General features: G+C 37.6%; 2 protein-coding genes across 3 annotated transcripts; both read right to left on the bottom strand.

The window, feature by feature from the left end:
- Positions 1-37: 37 nt before the first annotated feature.
- LOC116300385 (uncharacterized) lies at positions 38-6290 on the bottom strand. Of its 2 annotated transcripts, none has more exons than XM_031709256.2 (4): positions 5755-6290; positions 2123-3019; positions 1728-1807; positions 38-883 (listed from the first exon to the last, which is right to left on the bottom strand). In XM_031709256.2, the coding sequence occupies exons 1-4, from the start codon at positions 6113-6115 to the stop codon at positions 773-775; spliced, it is 1449 nt and encodes a 482-aa protein (XP_031565116.1). In that variant the 5' UTR covers positions 6116-6290; the 3' UTR covers positions 38-772. The 2 variants fall into 2 exon arrangements, with proteins under 2 accessions (XP_031565116.1, XP_031565118.1); XM_031709258.2 differs by having other exon boundaries at positions 2123-3016.
- A 3124-nt stretch (positions 6291-9414) lies between these two features.
- LOC116300387 (epimerase family protein SDR39U1) lies at positions 9415-14529 on the bottom strand. The gene is made up of 6 exons (XM_031709260.2): positions 14359-14529; positions 13323-13429; positions 12194-12276; positions 11628-11749; positions 10954-11169; positions 9415-9926 (listed from the first exon to the last, which is right to left on the bottom strand). The coding sequence occupies exons 1-6, from the start codon at positions 14480-14482 to the stop codon at positions 9586-9588; spliced, it is 993 nt and encodes a 330-aa protein (XP_031565120.1). The 5' UTR covers positions 14483-14529; the 3' UTR covers positions 9415-9585.
- Positions 14530-14713: the final 184 nt, after the last annotated feature.

The raw sequence follows: 14713 nt of genomic DNA, 5'->3' as shown, positions 1-14713 counted from the left end.
GAAATGATCGTGGTATGCAGCAAGACACCCCTATATTTATGTGCAAAACAAAATTAGAGTCGTAGGTAAGGTAAGTACAGTATTTCCTATTGGTGGATCGAAGGGACAGGGGAGAGGGCTTAGCCCGGGGAACCCCGCCCTTTTCCAAGGATAACCAAACAACTTCAACTAGTACAAGGTATAGGGCTAGGGTTGCCTCTAAAGTTGCATTCCTGCCTGTGTCCATGCATATTGAAGTCTTTTTTAGCCGGCAACCATCTCACCGGTTTGAGCTTATATATTACAGCATACTCCCCTTCTTACTTGTAATATACGTTATTATCTTTAAAAGATCTGATTATTACTTACATGAAATTGTTATATACTATTCTAGACGAATTTTTTATTGTGCCTTTGACACTTTGGGTAACATTGATGAAACTGAATATAGTGTATCCGCGGGCAAGCCCAGTAATATCCAGGAAAAACCGCTCTGGGCTTAATTATGTGTGATCAAAACATGTTGAGCTCTTCACTTCATTCATGCGGAATGTGCTACCAGTCACACAACCCTTGATTCCCACAGCAATTAAGTGAAAAAGTCAGAGAACGTAGTTAATTAACCATTAACTATGGCCGGAGAAAAAAAAAACACCTTATTTTTGACTTCAGTCTGGCTTACAAAAATAACACGCGCGCAACTAGCAAATCAATATCAAAAACGGTTTGCGGAGATCCGCTCCGTCTAGGCCTACTTCCATGTGTACCTCCTTATTATTGAGAAGGTGACACATTAGTAAACATTAGAAGGGTATTCATTGCTGAGTGTTGGCAGCATACAATCTTGTTGATCGTGTATCCCTATTGATTCTTGTTCATTGTTGTTAGTCGAAAGGCACGCAGTCTGTAAAAAGAAAGAAAAGCAAAGAATATAAGTTGATAAAAAACTGTCAAGGAGAATTTTTCTTCATCTCAATAAATGGTAAGTACACATTATAATATTTATATGTAGGCTTTAGCCAGTTTGAATTTTATAGAGAGTTTTCACTTCATAAGACAGTCATATTGGTATACCAAACAATATGCACGGCTTTTGCATAAAAATAGAGCTCAATTTCCGGAGGATAGAAAATGTTATGGTTTTTGTACACCAACATGGCCGCTGTGATGTCACGTGAAAAAGCTTTGTAATAGTTTATAAGTGATGACTTTATAACGTAATTTGAGTTTAATTCTAATATAATTTTTCCTACTATCGATGTGGCCTACTCTAGTTATACAATAGTTTCTGGCGTCATAAAAGTATGACTGATGACACAGAGAATCGTAATGACTTTATCTTGCTGACATAAACCGGCACTCGATAACATGCGCCTTTCCATAGTTCGTTTGTTTATATAATATTACATCCTTTCTTTCTTGCTTCCTTCTTTCCTCCTTTCCTTGTTTCCTTGTTTCCTTGCTTGCTTGCTTGCTTGCTTGCTTGCTTGCTTTCTTGCTTCCTTCTTTCCTTGTTTCCTTCTTTCCTTGCTTGCTTGCTTGCTTGCTTGCTTCCCTCCCTCCCGCCTTCCTTCCTTCCTTGCTTCCTTCCTTGCTCCTTCCTTGCTCCCTTCCTTCCTTCCTTTTCTCCTTCCTTCCTTCCTGGCCTTCGATCGCGTTTAATTATATTTTCACCCATGCAGTCATGATCACTTATGTGTTCGATCTTTCTTTCAACGATCTTACTTACTTAATTCCATCATACTTACCTCAAGCTCAATCTTGATTGACTGTTGAAAGATCTCATTCAGATCGTTTAAAATGAGTGAATCGTTGTAGGCCTTTGCTTCTGAGAGGTGATCAAGAAAACATATATCCCGTGAATTTGATATGGTGTTTTTTCTTGGCACGACTTAAACCTGCCTGCGTGGCAGAAGCTACATAGTTTGATGAGAAGGGATCAGGAAAGAATTCATTCTCAGCATTTTCAGTTTTTTAAACCGGAAGGGGGACGAGGAAGAAACGATTTTTCATCATAATTGATCATTGATCGTGTAAGTAAAGGCAACATAATAATTAATTTGTTAGAATGGAGCAAAACGAAAAAAGGGGGGGGGGGTGGGGGGGTCGTTTCAGTAACACTGCAAGCATGTGTACCACATACCTTGGCATACTTGGTTCTCAAGCATTTGACCATTATGGCAGCTGGTTTTATTGCCTCCATTATCAAAGAATGAAGACTGCAAGGCGTTATAGGGCATCATTCGGTCGGTGGTATATGGAACTCCTGCAAGCTCTCCTGCCTGAGATGTGAACGAAGGTTCACTGCATGCCAACAGTATATTGTTGATCTCCTGTAAGGATATTCTAGGTAGATTCGATTCATCAGATTCACATGCTTCTTGACTCGTATTTCCCTTCTCCATTCCCACTTGGTTCGACCAAGGAGTGTTGATAAGCGTGGCACTCATGTTATTTGACCGATACAAGCCGTTACTAGCCGCACATTGCGTAACATTCCTCTCAAAGTTAGTGCTAGTGTTACCCAGAGTACTGTCTGGGAAATAATGTACGTCACGCGTTGAAGACGTAAAGCCAGGCATCAACTTCTGCAGTGAACCATTTGGAATTCTAAAATTTGATATAGATTGCGTGACTGCCATATCGTTGACATCGTCAGATCGTAAATCGTTGTAATTGTTCACATGAACAGTCTTGCGATTTTGCATCACGCATTGTTGGATACTGTTAGGTGCCATCATACTATCGATTTTTGTCACGCCAAGAGCTGTAAAATCATGCGACAGACCGTTGAAAACCTTCATCTCTGTGTCTTGTGCATTACCACCAGGTAGGCTTTGAGTCACGCTCTGTGTCACGCTCTCTGTCACGCTCTGCGTAATGCCATGTCCTAAGACCACACCTTGTTTTATTTTTCTAGAAGTGGAATGGTATTTACCATTATTAACCAGTGGTGTGTTTAGCCGCCTTGTTGCAATTCCTCGTGAAGTGGTACGGCATCTATACTTTCTTTTCAACTCCTTTTTTGGGCGACGTTCTTCTTTGAGAAATAGAGAAGAACAATTAAATTGGAACATACTTCTTGGAGGGAAAGCTATTTTAGATTTTAATGGATTTTCATATCAAGTACTGATTATTCGCACGTGAATCATGCAATTTGAACCCCTCCCCCCCCCCCCTTCTTCATCGCAACCGCTATGCTTCTTCATTCCTAACTATTAGTATTGCCATTAGTGAATTTATAACATATAACATTTTTGAAAATAGGGCAATTTAATTTTCAAGACAATTTCAACTTTCTGAGATTCAACTGCGCAGATATTTCAAAAATGATTAACCAGTCCAATGTAGGATGTAAAATTAAAGTAACCAAACGAATTTATAAAGTGTAATTGCATTAGTGTATTTAAATTCAGGGCTTAGTCTTTGTGTTTAAATGATGGCCTGATGTCATGTTTGTTATATTTCTTTGTTCTGACTAATTTTGCTATCTATATCCTTAGATTATTATTGTAAACTAAAGATTAAATTGTTTCTTTTTTTCTTTCCATTTTCCCTACTAATTCTTTTCCCAGGACTTAAAAGTCAAAACATTCTAAAAGCAGCATGTGTTTTAACATGTTTTGCCATTTTGTTGTAGATTAACAGTGGGAGGAAGTCAGAGGGTCAATATACACCTATTTTTTAAAAAAACATTGTCGGTCGGAGATCTGAAATCTGAGATAATTTCCAGGTCATCGCTCATAAATGGTGGCATATCATAGATATTAACTAGTTAAGAGGTCAAACCAAGACAGACTATTAGATAATTGAGGAGGGGGTTGCGTAAAACCCCAAAAATATAAAGCAAACCCAAATAACATTGTTACAAAAACTGAACCTGCGCTGCTGGCGGTCTGCGGAGAAACCATAAGTCAACTGTATGAGACATTCAGTCACAAAAAAGGCCAACTAGTTTGTCAAAAATTCTATTCTTAATTTAAACTATAAAATTTGAAAATTCTGCATGATCCTGACATGCTTGATTTTGCACTCACGCACACTAGCTATTATCCTTTAAGTAAATTGTCCATGATCAATAATAGAGTTCGATACCTGACTATGAATCAAAACTCTAGACGACCGTTTTCTCCGCACGGTTTCACGGCCACGTGGTGGGAGGATCGAACCTCACGTAATGACGTAACGTATAGGTTTCGTTAGTTTCATTGAACTACCGCATTATGAAGTCGTAATTAAAGAACACAATGGGTAAAGACCTAAATTCAACGTTTATTCAACAGCCCAGACAAAGATGATTCGAAAATATTATAGTACAAACAACTTTACTTCATGATTTAAAAACATCTACTTCCTGGGTTAATTAATATAGCAATCACTACCTTTTTTCGCAGTTCAGTTTTGATTGATTTGTTTTTTGTCCCTTTTTCTGTGTTTATTACTGAAGAACCTTTCTAAGGCAATATGAGCTTTGAATCTATCTATAAACGTATCTAGCTAGCCTGCGCTGCATCCGGAATTGGTAAACGTTCGGAGGCACGCAGGCTATATATCTAGCCAGAGTAAATTGGAAAGGTTTAGCGATGAACAGTTGCCGATCGGGATCGTGCATGCATATAGTTTGACATAGTAATCTTGGGATAGTAGAAGAGCAACTGACAGAGAAAAAGAAAATAATTAGGAAAAAAAGAGGCGAAACAAAAGAACGTAAATAAACAAAGGAAGAAAAGGTTAGAAAGAAAAAAATTGGAAGAAGAAATGAAAGACGAATAACGATTAAAGAAAACAAAGAGAAGGAAAATTATAAAAGAGGAAAAAAATCTAACTAAAAGGTATTGATATTATCGTGTTTTTCATCAGACAAGAATTCATTTCCTGGTTGTTTTTTTAAACTTTCGTGGGTTTTAAATCACTGTTAACTTCAAAGACTCGACAGTTTTAAATAGCTCGAGAAAATATTATTCTTCCGGGTTTCATACCGAAAATTAAGCAAAATAATTGAATAATGAGTGAAATTTAGAATTATAAAATTATTTTTTAATTCTGCTTCGCTCTTTGATTGAGGAAAAAAACAGGTAGATTTGATAGCTAATTCCTTCATAACGAGTTAAAACAAAATATTAATAAAAACATATGCTTTGGAACACACAAGTTTAAAGAGATATTTTAAGTTGAAATATTTGACTGCTTTAAAATTTAAGTTCCTAGCTCTTCGGAACTTACTATTCCATAGTCAGCGAGAATAAGAAGTAGCGGCTGAAAGAGTTTTTGAGCTTTTAATGTTTTTTCTTTTTCAACTTTTTTTAAACATCCAGTCCATTTAGTTACAGGTACTAACGACACGGATGTCTTAGTTCTTTTGAAGGTTTTTCATAAAAACACATAGCAAAAATGAATTCCAATGAATTAATCAGATCAGTAATTTCTTGTTCAGTTGTCTTGGCGTTTCTATAATCGTTTTATTAGGAATGATTGACGGCAGCGAATAAAAACCAAATTTCAGCGTGCAAAACGCAGACACAGAGTTTGCATTTATGAAAATTGCAGTAACTTTGTGGGCGTCAAGACTTAGTGAATGTCGCATGTATTAAATTTGATCAGTTTAAATTGTAATTGAAACACCTGTAATAGCTGACCCCTTTATTTTACTAAAAGATTTTACAGATTCGTAGAATCATAAGTGGAATGCATGATACAGAACAAGGTGCATTGATTCAGAAGTACAGAAAAGATGGATATGTTAAAAGAATAAAGCATAAAAAGTATTTAACCTACCTTCTTTTTTAAATCTAAAAACCCTGAATGGTTGATGGCCATTTGTGTCATCAAGGTTGTTCTCTATTTTGATTTCCTCAATCTCAGACATCTTTCGTATAGCACATCTAAAACGCGTCTTCCATACCGATGGGTCGGTTCTCTCTCCTATATGATATCTGCCTGTAAATTCAGCCCACTTTTGAAAGAGCATTGCATCTCGAGGTAAATCAAATTCAGGGCTATCCACTCTCGTCCAGGGAACACGAAACATCGTCTTCTCTTCATCCAACCAGTAGACACCATTGACTTCTTGCTTATCGACCAGTTCTCGAAGCCAGTTTGGAAAGCGTTTGCGAGAAGTTTGCCTAACTGTCGTCATGACTTCGTTTCTAAAGAAAAATAACTTTCGGAACTTTAGTCTTTAACAAAAAACTTTTTCGCTTGCTTTCCTTTTCGTACTGACGCTCACCTTTAGCTAAAGATCCAACTTTTAACTTTCGTTTGTTTCTTACGGGAACTTCTATTGAAATGAACTTGACTCTGCCGGTAATCGTTCCAGTGGAGATGAATGAGATCTGATCCTTGAGCCAAATAAGGACAAACCTATTTAAAAGTTAGCCAAGGTACTTTTCCAAACTACTTAAGTTTCAGTCCAGCGAGTTACGTCACTCTCATTAAATAGCTCCTCAAGGCCTTGCTCAGAAGAGACCTGCGTAGAGAAGGCCCGCTGTTAACACGACCACCTTCGTTATTTCCGGTCTTTGTAACTTATTTTTTGCTTGCTACTTGCTAGACCTAGAAAACACTATTGCTATTGCTACCAAATAGATATATATTTTTCGAAACTGTTTTGCGACGTTTAGAAAATTGTTGAATGGATGTTAAAACAGCATCATACCGACCTTTTGTTGAGTCAGGAATGCGGACATGGTACGCTCTGATATCTTAGTAAGCCCATTGCGAGTTAAGCTTAAACTTGTTCCTTCTTCACGTAAGTAATACGTGCTTTGTCTATGGCTTTCGGAGAAATGTTGAGACCATGATCAAGTCGAGAGGGAATTAACCACCTGATATCGAGCACTTGATAGACATCGAGACTAAGAAGCGAGTAGACGGAAGAGGAGGAGGGAAGAAAGAGTGGGAGCCTGAAGAAGTAGTAGTGTGAACTGTTGGGCGGAAGTAGGTAAGCCAAAAACGGAATGACATCAAACTCAAAAGAAGCCTTTTTTCTATAGTTTTGTTTAAAAAAAATGAATGTGATTTGGTTCGCATTAGGTTAGAGCACTGAAATACAAAGTGCCCGAGGCGCATCTTCGGCAACTTAATATCCACTTCAATTTTACTCACGTACTGTACTTTACAAACAATATGTGACATGTCATTAATTTGGCCGACCGCCTATTGGAAAGCTACATGTAACACAACTAGATACTTTATTTAAGGTCTGTTATCAATAATTGTATCATAGCGTGGGACACGGCGGGAATTTTACGTTCACTGTAGTGTTAAATTTAGCACTTTCCTGCGGTCCAAGAGGAAATATTTGATGTTTTTGAAATTATTTTTGATCAAATTAAACTTGTTTAACTGTTGAAGTACGCTTTAAATTCCCTGTATACCCGTGTATTCATGCCGATAAATGCGCACTGCTTAAATCCCCTATCTGTCCCGTGATTCCGGGGGCTACAATTGACTAGTGCAAGACACACTGCATGATAGAGCGCGGAGATAATTGTTAAGGTATTCGATATCAAGTGCAACCATAGTCTCTCCTTGAAACTTATCGTTATCTTCATTAATACGACGGATATGGCAACAACTCCTCGATTTTCTTGTCGACGCAAAAGTAAACGTACTACATTCTTATAATATTCAGTAATTAGGGAGGCTCTGGGTAGTTTTGGTCTGGCACACCTAGCCGCATTGAAACGGCTACAACTTCATTCAAATAGTTCCTTGTTGGTTGTTGTTACATTCATAATAGTTTGTCTTATCAACCATAAATTTAATAAATATGATCCGGCTACAACTTCGTCTTGAATAACTCGATCTGCAAGCGCTTTTCACACAATGTCAGGAAAGGATTAAAGGTTTCAAAAATGGTAAATTTAGTTTAAAGCGGCCTTTTCATTATGACGTAACGATGACATCATAGAAATCGTTTACCGCTTATTTTCTCGAAAACTAGACCTAAACTTTCAAAGCGACTTGCACCAGTCGATAGTATTCTTCAAGGCACCTAACATATTGCAAGGTGTAGCCATTTCAATGCGGCTAGGTGTGCCAGAACAAAACTACCCAGAGCCTCCTTAATACTCGGAAAAAACGTAGGAGGAGCGCCTCCTATACTTTATTCGTCAGTTAGTTTACGACAAGCTGCTAAAGATTAATTTATTCCTCACGTTTCCTACCCCTCTTATATTGATCGCCTCTCTCGATACGAGACATCGATGAATCTAAATTTTCGCTCGCTTAGTTGATCCATAGTTAATAAAAATTAACTATGGTTGATCAAACGAGAGAAATCTTACCGAATGATACATGCACTGTTTTAGTCTCCCTCGCATCCGTTTTTTGACAGACACTAAAAACGGATGTTTACTGTTTAAACAGTATTAATTTCTGTAAGTTTTTTTCGGAATCGGATCTATCGATTAACGTGTTGAGATGTGAATTTACCTGTCAAATGATAGAACATAGTCATTCCCCGGGTGTCGGCATTGTCGAGGAGCTATATTACACGTGTCGTGCAGCAAAAACTCCAAGTTTTTTTTACCTGAGCTACTTTGCTACAGACATCGATGAATGTATAACATTTATCAAGATTCCTTATGTGTTGACTAGAGGATTAATGGATTTATAATACAGTCAACAACATTACTCGATTCTGATTGGACAAGAGGAGTACACTTAAATCGTTAATTGTACTCTGTATAGTCCCAAATAAGTCGCTCAATTTTGTTGAGTGTATTATGAACGAAAATCACGATGTAGTCGTACAACTCGGAATTGATAGATACTCGTTATGTTTTGAAAGTTATCCAATTTTGAAAAATTTCAAAAAATCAATCCGATTTCTTATACTAATTAACTAAAAGTTTGACGGGCGACCTCAGATGATATCCCTGCTCATTCCTTAAAAGTTAAACAAAGTTATTTAAAAACTGATTCACCTTGTTTGCACATGACCATAGTTAATAAAGGGAGAGTCCCCTCAATTAACTATGCCATATGACGCACTAGAATGACGTCTTTGTACCTTCTTAGTATCGAAAGGTACGATTGAGTGTAACAAGATTCCGACACGCCGCAGCAGGTTACAAGCACGCTAGTCATCATCGAAGGGTATCTTTTACAATCTAACCTTGAATACTTGCAACTTTCAACAGCTATTAATTTCCTAGCTTCCGATCCGATGTTAAATGTAGTTCCACGACGCGAGATGCCGGCAGTCAAAGGTTTTTTTGGGCTAGTCAAGATGCAAAGTGGAAACTTTTCCCATGTTTTGCTATTTGCACAGTTGTATTTATTAACGCAGTCTCGATTTCAACGGCAGGATCGTATTTCGTCGCTTTCACTGAATGACTTTCGGATTCAGTCACTGGACATTCCTAATTGACCCAAGGCCACCCTAATTATATGTACTTGAAACACTTCAAACCAATATTGTGAATTAGCTGGTTTTTATCAGGTTTTATTTACTTATTAGGGCACAACTAGAAATACAGTACTTTGATAAATATACTTGGAAATTTTGTTGAGGAATAAAGGTAACAAAGCCAAACTCGACTCAGTATCGAGATTCAGTGGCGCTTGATTGTGCTACCTTTAATATCAAAACCATACTCCTTATCTGATAGCGTTTTCAATGGCAGACTTCAAATCAGGAAATTTAAAACTATATCCAAGTTTTAATGTTCGCTTTGGTATGACCTTTTGTCCTTGCAGCATAATCATTCCACGTACAGACCCAAACACCGCATTGATCATAAAAGCTGGCACAGGAAAAATGGCTGGACGATGAAGCGCACTTGCAAGTTGGTTTGTATAATCTCTATTGGTTGAGATTTCAGGGGCAACACCGTTGAGTACTCCTGTCACGTGATCATTCTCGATGGCAAATACGATGATGTCACATATGTCCTGTACGTGGATCCACGGAAAGGCCTGGTTCCCGCTCCCCACCACACCTGTTAAATATCAGACATCCTGTTATGGTTAAGTAATTAGTTCCTCACGATAGCAACCTGACTTAACAGTCTAGGAGTTCAAACGCGGGAAATTATATCATCAATGTAAGGTAACTAAAAAAACAACGGTTTTGGTGCTGCGTGGGTAATATTTTCTTAATGCAAGTGCTTCCGTAACCTCCTATGCTGACCTGCTTAGGAAGCTAGTGCGAAGTAGTATCTCCACATGCCATACTTTAAAAAATGTGAAAATTTAAAATATGCAAGATTACTCTTTAGCACACCGGCCACAAAATACTTTCACTATCATCCTACATCTTCCTAGAACACAATTGTACTGCCGTCGCTACAATATTTACTGTCGCTACAGTATTTGTTGGATGTCGAAAAGGGAGATTCGAAGAGATTCATTTTATGGTTGAAGTAAAGTTAAAAGGAATGAGAGGGAAGGGGATTTGTTTATACCCTCGAACCCCCCTGAAAACGGACCTGTTGTTCCGAATTAAATCTAAAAAGAAACTTGACCCTCCTATGAGTTTCTTAACTAAAGCAATATGATCCAGCCCAAACAGAGATTGAATTTAGCTCATGCTTTGTAATCTTGCAAAGGCTACAATCTTACTTTTTGTGGTCTTTTGTTTATTGCAGAAAAAAAGGGGGGGGGGGGGGGTGAAAACCTCTGAAGCCTTTGCCTTGCCACTCCCCTGAATTGGTACATGCAACAATACCCCAATTTTCTCTTGGTTGTTTTTTTAGCAAATTCATCAGGCATAGAAACCATTTTCCTTAACTTTCCATTTAGGAATCACAAAGAAATACTTTGGTTGCATCTAACTCAGTAAGATGTCTGTTCTTTTTTAAATATCAGGCACCTACTTTTTTAATAATATTATTGCACAGAAGGAAAGACCTAGGCATACACAGTCTGCTTTCTCAAAAAAACAGGAAGACTTCTTGAGCACAATATTACTCATGACTTTGTTATCAGACTTTAACTCTAACTCCATCAGTGACTCATACAACCCACCTCCTACTCCGAGCCAAAAAGGCCAGATTGTCTGTTGGACTATTCCTCCTTCTTTTCCCAACACCACACCTATTCGAACAGTAGCAAGTCTTGTCTTACAGCTCTCAGGGAGTTCAGCACTGGCTTCCCAGTCTCTACAGAGGCATGTCAATGTATCTTGGTCACTGGGTGGGGTGTCTTCTGTGTATTCTGCTGTTTCACTTGGTGGGTAATAGCCTATAAGAAAAATATTCACAAAATACATAATGCTTTATGTTGTGAGGGTCTCCAGAGTACCAAGTAAGTCGTCAGTCATGATGAGCAGCCTAATTAGTTTTAAATCAGTCATATCTCATTTCTGGCTAAACATTACTGGTCAAAATTATGGCAAGGCAAAGATTCAAATGGACAAGTTCCAATTTTTGGCAGACACTGTCTGGTGTGTGGTGTGTGGCCACGTTGTGTGCTATCATAAAACATGCACTCTCAACCAATCAGAACTTGAGATTTATAACAGTTATTTTATCAAATTTAAATAAGTATTTCAGTATTCAAGATGGGTCAAGTAGTCCATATACTGTAAGTGTAAAAAAACGTCTTGGAAATTCCAAATTCCTCTGTGGTGGTGGTAGGGTATGAATAATTTCTAGAACTGCACAATACCAGGATATATAATATTCAAGTACATCACATACCAACAGCAGAGGAGCTGACAAACACCTTAGGAGGATTTTCTGCAGCAGCAATCTTCTCTGCAAGTAGCTTAGTTGTATCTACCCTACTCCTTCTGATATCTTCTTCATATTTTTCATTCCATCTAAAAAATCAGTATCAAGTAAAGATTTTGTCTTGAATTTTTCACACCAGTACTGCAAGTAAGGTTTACATTGGGAAATATAACAGAATAGCATGCAACAAAAAAATATAAATAAATGATTTCTCCACATTATATTGCATAAGGAAATATAAAAGGTTAATCCTAATCTCCTAAATTGAATTAGGAATTTACAAGTCCATTTTTGTGGAGGGATGAAAACCAAAAAACCTGGACTGAGAAAAACCCTCAAAGTTAGGGACAGAATCAAGAGAAGACTAAAAGTGGGTGGCTGAGATTTGAAAATGAACAGAATATTAGCACAATATTGGGGATTTAGCTCCCCAGTTATATTCTGTCCATAGTCCTTGTGCAAAGGAAAATTGTAGGATTCTATCTGTGCCTGCATGTTATTGAAAGGGTGTCTTTAAATCGTATGATCCATACCTTCTTAGAGGATTCAATATATTCTCCCCAGCAAGATTAACAACAGCTGTACAATCTGGCAAGCCAGATGCACTCACTTCATCCTGCAATCAGAAACTAAACATGAATTCATACATCAAGCACATCAAGCACCCAAGCACCCATAGGGTAAATTTCATATGACTCAAAGTATGGATTGGCAGTGACTTAACCATGATGGTGCCATACAGTGGGGGAGTGGGGGGTTGGGAGGCAAATGCTAACCCCAAAATTTTTTAATAAACTTGTAAATATGGCAGGACGTTTTAAAGATGAAACCTGTATGCAAAACCCCTAAGACCAAGACTATGCACACACCTGTTGCCATGTCTGAGCATATGTTTCAAGTGTATGAGCAATGATCATGCACACCAGTTGTGATTGGATCATATGATGATATCAACAAAATGAAACTATTTTTTATGAAACATTCAGATGAAAGGTCTGCTACCAATCAGAGCCTTGGTACTTTGATGGTTCCATGTACCATGACAATAATTTCAAAGTCAAATAAGAATTTACTTTAATGAAGAATTAGTGAGATAATCACCATAGGGTTGCATCATGTGTCAATGACATGGAATAGGCCTTTTGCAACAGTCACATGCTGATACATCACTTTGATAACAAATCAATTCAGCTCAAGGTCCCTTGGGGAAGGCTCTGATGATGGTAAACAAACTTAAACTGCTTTGTATCTTGAAATCGAAAGTATCTTACAAGGGAAAAAGTATTTTTTTTTTAAAATTTTGGGTACGACATTAGTAATCCAGCAAAAAATCTTGAAATAAATAAAATTCATATTTTTTGCCATCCAGTAACAATCAAGTGTCAATCTATTGCAAAAGGCCTATTAAACAGAATACAAAGATGACACAGCCATAAATGGGTTTTCTTTAAGCCAGCAGCTCATACATGGAAAGGGATCATGGGGAATCCTTGGGTGCAGACTATTACTTCATGTATGAGAATATATATGAAATATATATTTGTACTGTGGTTGTAAGGTATCGAATGGAGCTGATCCTCACATCATATGAAGCAACTTATGCAGCTGCAGACTATTACTTTATGCAAAGTACAAGATTACATTAAGAAGTACATTTTATACCCAGGTTATTTTGCCAACTCCTTTTGTTCTTGAGATAATCTGTACATCATACCCCTTTGCTTTAAGAGTATTTTTCAGCCTCTTGCCAACGAATCCTGTTCCTCCTCCTAGAAAAAAGTATGGCAGCTGTCTTACAGTAACTACATCAAACGCGAAAATATCTAAGTATCAGCTCTCACATGCAGGGAGCCCAATTTAGATAAAAGTGAAAATAAAAATCGCTAAGAGTATTTAAAACATATTTTACAACCACCAGTAAGGGGCTCTTCTGTGGGGATCCCTCCATAGCACTACCACCACATGCTATATTTACGACATACACTCAATTCACATGTTGATTTTTACGGAGGGAGGATCAAATTGGAGAACCAGAGAAAACCCTTTTGCCGAGGGAGAGAAAAACACATAAAACAAACTCACATTTGATCAACAGTCTGAGCCGGGGCTTCAACCCAGACCACAGCGGTGAGAGGCGATCAGTAAACCACCATGCCAATCATATTAAAGGAGCATATATTGATGACATGGGATACCATAGGGGAATACTCCATTTTACAGTTCCCTTTAGTGAACACGAATAATAGTTTCGTGCCAAGGTTAGAGTTTCCGCGCATAGCAAATGGTTTATCATGCGTAGCAACTCCAGCCTCGGCTTGGAACTACTATTCATGGTCACTGAACGGAACTGTGAAATGGAGTGCATACATCGTTTATTTGATAAAGCAGGTTACAAAAAATAGGCAAGACAAGAGTCCTGATGTGGACCTGCATAATCTAAATGTACAAAGATAAAATAAAATTGATAGCTAAATTATATACAAAAAACAAAAACAAAACAAAAACAAAACAAAAAAAAAAAACAACAACAACAAAAAAACATGTTCTAGTGCTTTTTTGATTGATTTTGTCACACGTTCGTACAAGACGGGGGAAAGAATAAAATCAAATAGAAGTAATATCAAGTCCAATTTAAGCTAAGAAACGTGAAAAGTTATGCAATAGCCCAAAGAACATGCAAGATGCCCTCAATCCTTACCGATCACGACCTTCATGTTCTTCTGATTAGACGAACTAAGACACCTAAAACGTATTAGTGTTTGGATTGCATCTTTAGGTGGTCTTTTTGTCAAATAAATCCGTGATTTCCATAACGCTTGCATGATCAGATTATCAAAACAAAAACAAAATGGCTTACTCAGCGCCAGACTACCAAGTACAAGCATAACCAAAGGCAGCCCAATATTTTAAAAAGGGATTTTAAAAACGATAAACCCTCAAATTGCAATAAAACTTTCCCATGCTAGAAGATCGTACACAATAAAAGAAATAGCTGTGGCAAAGTTTACAGCAAATTATGCAGAGAAACGTTTTATTTTACAAAGCATACGCAC

Source organism: Actinia tenebrosa, unplaced genomic scaffold (genome assembly GCF_029948245.1).
Source record: "Actinia tenebrosa isolate PJP-AT-01 unplaced genomic scaffold, QUT_ActTen_1.0 PGA_scaffold2__45_contigs__length_23673736, whole genome shotgun sequence".
In the NCBI taxonomy this organism is placed as follows: Eukaryota; Metazoa; Cnidaria; class Anthozoa; order Actiniaria; family Actiniidae; genus Actinia; species Actinia tenebrosa.
The sequence above is the reverse complement of the archived record's forward strand: the minus strand, read 5'-3'. Positions and strand labels throughout refer to the sequence as shown.

Excerpts from the sequence above, each read along its gene's own strand:
- LOC116300385 (XM_031709256.2), bottom strand. The coding sequence starts at position 6,115 with ATGACGACAGTTAGGCAAACTTCTCGCAAACGCTTTCCAAACTGGCTT. Across the intron at positions 3,020-5,754 it reads TTTTAGATTTAAAAAAGAAG|AAGAACGTCGCCCAAAAAAG; the intron begins GTAGGTTAAATA and ends TATTTCTCAAAG. Across the intron at positions 1,808-2,122 it reads TGAGAACCAAGTATGCCAAG|AAGCAAAGGCCTACAACGAT; the intron begins GTATGTGGTACA and ends ATCACCTCTCAG.
- LOC116300387 (XM_031709260.2), bottom strand. The coding sequence starts at position 14,482 with ATGCAAGCGTTATGGAAATCACGGATTTATTTGACAAAAAGACCACCT. Across the intron at positions 11,170-11,627 it reads TGTCAGCTCCTCTGCTGTTG|GCTATTACCCACCAAGTGAA; the intron begins GTATGTGATGTA and ends TTTTTCTTATAG. Across the intron at positions 9,927-10,953 it reads TTTTTGGCTCGGAGTAGGAG|GTGTGGTGGGGAGCGGGAAC; the intron begins GTGGGTTGTATG and ends GATATTTAACAG.